General features: G+C 38.2%; 2 protein-coding genes across 2 annotated transcripts; both read right to left on the reverse strand.

Moving 5' to 3' along the window:
* Positions 1–2,661: 2,661 nt before the first annotated feature.
* On the reverse strand, positions 2,662–3,588 carry LOC113771457 (F-box/kelch-repeat protein At3g06240-like). Its single transcript, XM_027316035.1, has 2 exons — positions 3,310–3,588; positions 2,662–3,234 (listed from the first exon to the last, which is right to left on the reverse strand). Exons 1-2 carry the CDS (start codon positions 3,586–3,588, stop codon positions 2,662–2,664), a joined length of 852 nt encoding a protein of 283 aa, XP_027171836.1.
* A 1,585-nt stretch (positions 3,589–5,173) lies between these two features.
* LOC113771458 (putative F-box/FBD/LRR-repeat protein At1g66290) lies at positions 5,174–6,745 on the reverse strand. Its single transcript, XM_027316036.1, has 3 exons — positions 6,215–6,745; positions 5,969–6,112; positions 5,174–5,871 (listed from the first exon to the last, which is right to left on the reverse strand). The coding sequence occupies exons 1-3, from the start codon at positions 6,743–6,745 to the stop codon at positions 5,536–5,538; spliced, it is 1,011 nt and encodes a 336-aa protein (XP_027171837.1). The 3' UTR covers positions 5,174–5,535.
* Positions 6,746–6,756: the final 11 nt, after the last annotated feature.

Raw genomic sequence — 6,756 nt, forward strand, 5'->3', positions numbered from 1 at the left:
AAAAAAAAAAAAAAAAGACCACCGCAAATCTTCTGGTGCAGCAAAAGGTCTTAAAATCCAAGTATTTCCCTCAGGAATCCATTCTACAATGCAAACGCTCCTAAAAAATTTGCATCATGGATTTGGCAACGGATTGCTGGGAAGCAAGGAGCTTAATAGAGGAAGGCCTGATTAGAGGAGAAATGGTAGGAACACGAAAATCTGGGACCACAAATGGTTACCAGAGACACCTACGGGGAAGCTTTCAACATGTAGAACAAGTAACTGTGAGTTAAAGATGGTTGATGAGCTAATCTGCCAGCAGAGATGGAACAGGAATGTTATCTTCAGATATTTCAACAAAGAAGACGCTGAGCAGATTCTCCGTATCCCTCTAAGCTTATCAGGGAGGGAAGAATAGCTTCTACTGGAAACCAAAAGCTGGAGGGGAATACACAGTCGACTCAGGATACAAACTGTTGATGGAAAAAAGCATGAGCAGAAGAAGGTGCAACCAGGAGGGAGCTGGAACAAGCATCTCAGAAGGAAGCCAGCAAATGGTTCAGATGTGGAATACTTTATGGAAGCTCAACATCAAGCATAAAATTAAGCACTTCATCTGGAAGTGCATTAAACGAGCAGTACCAGTCAGGGAGGCAGTGAGAAAGTGAACAGGAATAGGGGACCCTATCTGCTCAACCTGTGGTGAGGCTCCAGAAACCATAGAACATATGTTACTCAACTGTCCACATGCACTGGAAGTATGGAAATCAGCCCCCATTCAGTGGAATGGAGCAAATGATCAGAGGGGTGATTTTAAGAGATGGTGGATGAGAGTTACAGAAGCAAGAGCTAGACAGGAAGGTAAGGAGCATATTGGCCTGACAGCAAATATATTATGGCAGGTATGGAAAGATAGGAACAAGAGGGAATATGAGAACTCAATTAGATTAGCTCCACTGAGATTAGTAGAACGGGCGCACAAAGAATGGATGGAACAAGGGATTGAACATCAGCAGGGGGATAAAAAGAGTACAGAAGAAACAGTTCATACCAATGTTCTCCAAGGACAGAGCAATGGAAATGAAGGGGCCCTAATCATACAAGTGGCAACAGTAAAGAAACAAGGGCAAAACGCTTTTGGCATAGGAGTCACAGCAAAGAATGCGGCAAACACTAAAATTGCAGATTGGATGCTGACAGAGAGAAGTTTGGGGAGCAACATTTTAGACGCAGCTCTGGCAGTAAAATTGGTTCTATGCAAAGCTGTACAGCAGCAGTGGAGGGAGGTACGTCTCAATTTCTGCAACAAAGAACTATGGAAACAACTAACACAGCAACGGCCAACAGATAGTAAGATGGCTACATTGCTGGAGGATATTCTAAGCCTGAAGAGACTGTTTTGCATGTGCTCTTTTGGTTTGGAAAGTGAGGAAAATATGTGAGACAATAGACTACTGAGTGTGGATGCTTTAAGCATAATTGTGGATGAGGAAAGAAATTTCCTCAGTGTTTGTTGAACACTTTTTGTGCAGTTACTTCGAGCCGTTGCTCGTACATGTAATATGGTTTTTAGTTAATGATATTTCCTATCGTTTCGACAAAAAAAAAAAGACACTCTCATTAATGATGGAAGAACCTGTTGGCCACTGTTTCTTCTTTTGTTCAAGCAATTAATGACAAGCTTCGGACTGCTATAGTTGCAACAGACCCTAAGACAGGCGAAGTGTAAAAAGGCAAAATGAGAAGCATTTCCTTTACATCAGGATTTTGGGTTAAAACCAAGAGAAACGACTTGCATAAAGAGCTGATTTATCACATTCAAAGCTCTATCAGAACTTAAAAAAGAAGCGGTTTTTTTATTAGTCACCAGAAATTGAATGGTAATGCACTGATGAAATAAGGATTCATGAAAGTCTAAGCGTAAACTAGAATCCCGAATTTGGTTTAATTTACTCCAAGAAATTAAAGAACCAGTGGATCGAAAAAATTTCAAAACCTTTACCAACTAGGAATGCAGAGCAGGGACCAATCTGCAGAAACCAAATATAACTAAAATGACAAGATATGATAGTAGATTTCTTACAGAACAGTGGAACCATAGAAAAGCATGATATACAACTACAGCTGGTGCTAATCACTTTTTTGTTTTAATAGTCACTTTCGAATGTTTCATTGCAAAACAAACCATTGAACAGGTATATGCTGTGTAATGAAGAGATTAGTCCTGTGAACTACCAAGCCTAAGGACCAAAGAAATCGGATCATATCAAATTAAGAAAATTGCAAAATAATCTACTAAGTTTCCAGTAAACAATCCCCAATGTCATACTCTCTCCGTTCCATTGAAACTGTCATGCTTTTCATTTTGGTCTGTCCCAAAATGTTTATCACATGCCTAAAATGGCAAATGAATTTTTCTCCTTCTTCTAACTTTACCTTTCAAGTACTACCTTTAAATATGTGGGTCTAGCACAAGTTGTCATAAGACCGGGATGCACTTTAAAGTGCGTGACTGGTGCTAATGGATGTTTGCTAGCACGTGCAGTGTAACATAGGCAAAGAGTTAGTGTAGCTTTAATAATATAGTGGGCCCAAATTGTTGACTTGTTTGCATAAATTATTTGAATAACTTCACCACACCACTTATAGGCAAAGTTTGGGCAGTTTGGCGGGGACAATTTAGGAAGTGTAGATGGATATCTCTTCTTTTTGCCCAGTGTTGAAAAATACTCCAATTCTCGAAAAGTTTGTCACTTTTCGGGACGGAGGGAGTAATAGACAATGGTTCCTTTCAGCATTGAGACTAATCAAACTCTCAGTATAAGTTACAACGCTTAGGTAAGTTGGAAACCCATGGTTAGTTGGTCGGCTCGTACATCTGATACTTCCGAAGCTCTTGGCCATTGCGGAGATCCCATGAAGATCAACTCTCCCATTCTTGATTTGTGTAAACAGCTCCTCATCATTGTTCCAAAAGGATAATTGGCAATTGATTTCTGGTAGATGTGCTGTGGAAAATTTCTTGGTCCAAGACTCCCTAACACCATATTCTTTCATCACCCAAACCTTGATTGAAGTATTATAATCATATGCTGGAGAAAAGAGTTTGGGATTCCCTGATATGCTCGAGATAAGGATAAGGGATTCTTCTAAGATAGTCACACTATTCTCGCCCCTACTACCAATGCTCAAATTGAGATACTCTATCTCTCGAAACACCTCATTGGTGATATTGAAACAAAGGATAGCATTCTGGATGACCCAATGTAACTATCCTTCAAATGAAACTGCAGCATATGGTTTCTCTTACAGACACTATCGGGGAACGGTATCTAACTCCCTCCAAGAACTGGTACCGAGATTGTAAACATCAGCTCTGACTACAAAAGCCTGATGTCCATATCTTTTATTAGGCGTCATTGTTACTAGCCTGATAACCTTGTAATCATTAGTGATAGGATCATTCTCGAATCCTGAATGCTCGGAGATCTTGTGACATCCATGTGGGATCCCTAAAGGGCAAGCGGGAAGCTTGATGAATTTGCGTAACACAGGATTACAAAAAATAAATATCATCATGACGATGCATGATGCAAAAGAAGCCATTAGCAGGGCCTGTTGCCCTGATGTAAGGTATGATTGAAAGTAGGAACCTCCAAATCTGGGGCTATGACGGCCAGCGATTCATTGTTAGAATGGAATGACAAGACGTTTTTCGTTAAAGTCTTCGATGAAGCGCCTGATGAGGAGGTATTGTTATTGTTTGTCATCCTCTCTGTTGGCATGGCTAAGACGCTGAGCGATGAATTCAAGGCTTTTGATGAATGCACACCAGGATTTGTTAACACCCCTGAATCGGATCAATGATTTCACCTGCCATCTCAGTAGAATTTCTGTCGTCAAATCTGTTGGTAAATCCATAACGCTAATGAAGTCCATGTTATGATTTCGTCAACTTTATCTGGGCTGCTGACTGCCATTTTGTAGCCTTTTATCTTGCTACGATAATTGCATAACAGAGTAGTGTTAGCATAGGTTTCGTATTTGGATTAGGTATCAGTGTTTATATACGATTTCACGGCCATTTCAGTTTTCACACTGACGTTGGCGTTGCATTTAAAGTAAGAAAAGAAGGCTTGTCGTTCATTCTATTGAAAATAACATAAAGACCCATAAACTAGATTCTCTAACGTTTTAAATGTCAAAATTACCACTTATTAAATGATCAATTTGCATAATTTTTTTGTGAGATTTACATGCATCTAAACTTTTGGCTACAAAGTTCTATGTCTATAAAATTAAAAAAAAAAAAAAAGTTGTGAAGTTATACCTAAAGAATAAAGAACAAGTCGAAAAGTAATAGATGAATTCCAAAACACAAAAGATTAATACTTTACACTCAAGAGGTAGTCAATAATTCATGCTCATACAGCATATATAAAATTATCACCATTATAAATTTTATCCACTATTATTACCTCGACAACATAGATTGATGTAAGAGTAGAGAAAGTTGAATAAATTGATAAAAGAAAATAGAGAAAGTTATTGACAAATGCTTAGACGGGCAATTTCACTTTATATAATAACTTCCTAGGTTTTTTTTTATCTCCCTTCATTAACTAATTAAAAACAATAATAGAATGCTTGGAAAAAAAAAAATTTTTGGTGTCAATATTAGCTGTCAAGAAAACCCAAAAATCTGCTTTGTCACTATTTTATATTAAAAAAAAATTAGTTACCTCTCAGGTCCTTGTCCCGTTCTATTAAATCTTTCTGTCTTCATTCTAAATTATAACTCATTCCGTTTGGTGACCATTCCCACAGAAACTTTCGCTTGCCTTCATTCAGATGCAGGAAGAGTTGCCAAATTCTTTTCATACATACTAAAATTTCCTCCTCCTTTATGTCTATAAACAGAGCAAGAGACCTTGGCTTTTGCTTCCTTTACCATATACCAGGAACTCAGGAAGGCCCTTGCTTTGATAATTCCAAAAGACTACTTCTCGATTTCTTCTACCTTCAACAGTGTCTCTAAAGTAGAATGTAACTAATTTGCTGTGCATACATCCAGAACTGAATTTAACAGCATACAAGCTTGGACTGACAGAAGAAAAAAGAAAAATAAAAATAAAAAGTAGTGTCAAACCATTATTCCACAAAAGCAGATACAGAAAGTAAAAGAGGAAATAAACTAGCAAAACCAGTCAATACAAAGGTAACAAACTAGTCATTTCAATAGCTAGGCATTACAAACTACGGTAGGGCGAAGCACGTGTCATTTGCATTGCCTTACCCATACCAACAGTTACTGAATTTATCAGCCTTATAGGATTGCAACATTGCACAAGACAGAAAGCAGGTTGCGTAAACAGAGTAGCTAAATCGCAAATCTATTTGCTAGTACTTACAAATCCACAGCTAGAATGCCAGACCATGGCAGAATCAACAAGATGAAATAGCAATATTCACGGCAGGCAGAGAACCCTTGTCAAGAATAACTCTGATCTCAGTTGCTCTTCACAGAAATTAAGTCCCACTGCTAACCCATATTCAACTTCTCATGGATGTCAAGCATACAGGCTTGCAAAATGTATTTTTGCTCGTACAAAGAAATTCCAGCTGGCATGTCCTTGATTTTTTTGGGAGTGCTGATATCTTCCTAACTGCATCCGACCAGTTTGAGAATCCATTATTCTGTGAAAAATTTAAGTTTATCTTCTCCAGTACTTGTCCATACTGCAGAAGATAGCTTAGCAAATCAAGTTCAAACTGCATCCCTTTGAAATTGAAAATATCCACCGTCCTGAGGTACTGAGCCAAGCAGATGGGCCGATTCTGCGTTACAGGAAACTTGGGCCATTGGCGAATATCATTGTCTGGAAATTCCTATGCAAGTGTAATAGAAAACTTTGATATCCAAACAGGAAAAACAACTCGAATATGCAACTTAAGGTGAAACTTTGCATCTCCGATCCTAACTCACCATATCAAGAGCCAAAGTTTTTAGATTGGGTGTACTGTGAAGTAGGATTGGTAGCAATTCCCAATGACAGTTATGGCGTGGCACTAGCTTCATATGGGTCAAATTTTGGAATTTGGGGATTGAACAGCTGGAATGAAGGAGACCCTTCATACAAGATATCAAAATATTATACTCCTAAGAATTAGTTTCTGAATTTCTAACAATATTTGAAAAAGCTGAAGAAATAGAAAAAGCATTAAAGCTTACCTCCAAGCAAACAGTTAGGAGAGTAAGAGACTTGGTGTTATCCATTGCATTCAGGAACTTAGACACATGATCCCCACATAAGCATGCATCATCTGTGTTTTGTAGAGTTACAGAGTAAGGAAACAAATAAGCTTTTACCAATGACTTCAGATTTTTCACCAATGGATCTCTATTTAAAAAATCAACATAGCACAGGTCCTCAAGATTTGGGGTATCAATGACGAGTCCGAATGCACCGTAACAATTGAAAAATTCTAAGCCCTTCAGGGAAGGAGTTGAAATATCAAGAACTTGAATTCCATGCAATTGGCAACCACACATGTGCAGATGCTCAAGCTTAGGACAACCAGCAAGGATCTGTGGTATGGAACCATCATCTGTTAATTCTACTCCGAAAAGACGTAAGATCTTTAGATTTGGTAAATGAACTAACTTCGGCTTGATGATAATGGAGCTATCCAGGTTTAACAACTGAAGTGTTTTACAAGTGAAAAGTTCACTTGTTAAACATCTAGGATTGTCATATTTCATGAAAAGATTAA

The sequence above is a fragment of the Coffea eugenioides genome, chromosome 5 (assembly GCF_003713205.1).
Source record: "Coffea eugenioides isolate CCC68of chromosome 5, Ceug_1.0, whole genome shotgun sequence".
Lineage (NCBI taxonomy): Eukaryota > Viridiplantae > Streptophyta > Magnoliopsida > Gentianales > Rubiaceae > Coffea > Coffea eugenioides.

Coding starts and splice junctions, on each gene's coding strand:
- LOC113771458 (XM_027316036.1), bottom strand. CDS start 6,745: ATGAAATATGACAATCCTAGATGTTTAACAAGTGAACTTTTCACTTGT. Junction 6,113..6,214: donor TCCTAACTGTTTGCTTGGAG/GTAAGCTTTAAT, acceptor TCTTGTATGAAG/GGTCTCCTTCATTCCAGCTG. Junction 5,872..5,968: donor AAACTTTGGCTCTTGATATG/GTGAGTTAGGAT, acceptor ACACTTGCATAG/GAATTTCCAGACAATGATAT.
- LOC113771457 (XM_027316035.1), bottom strand. CDS start 3,588: ATGGCTTCTTTTGCATCATGCATCGTCATGATGATATTTATTTTTTGT. Junction 3,235..3,309: donor CTTGGAGGGAGTTAGATACC/GTTCCCCGATAG, acceptor TGGGTCATCCAG/AATGCTATCCTTTGTTTCAA.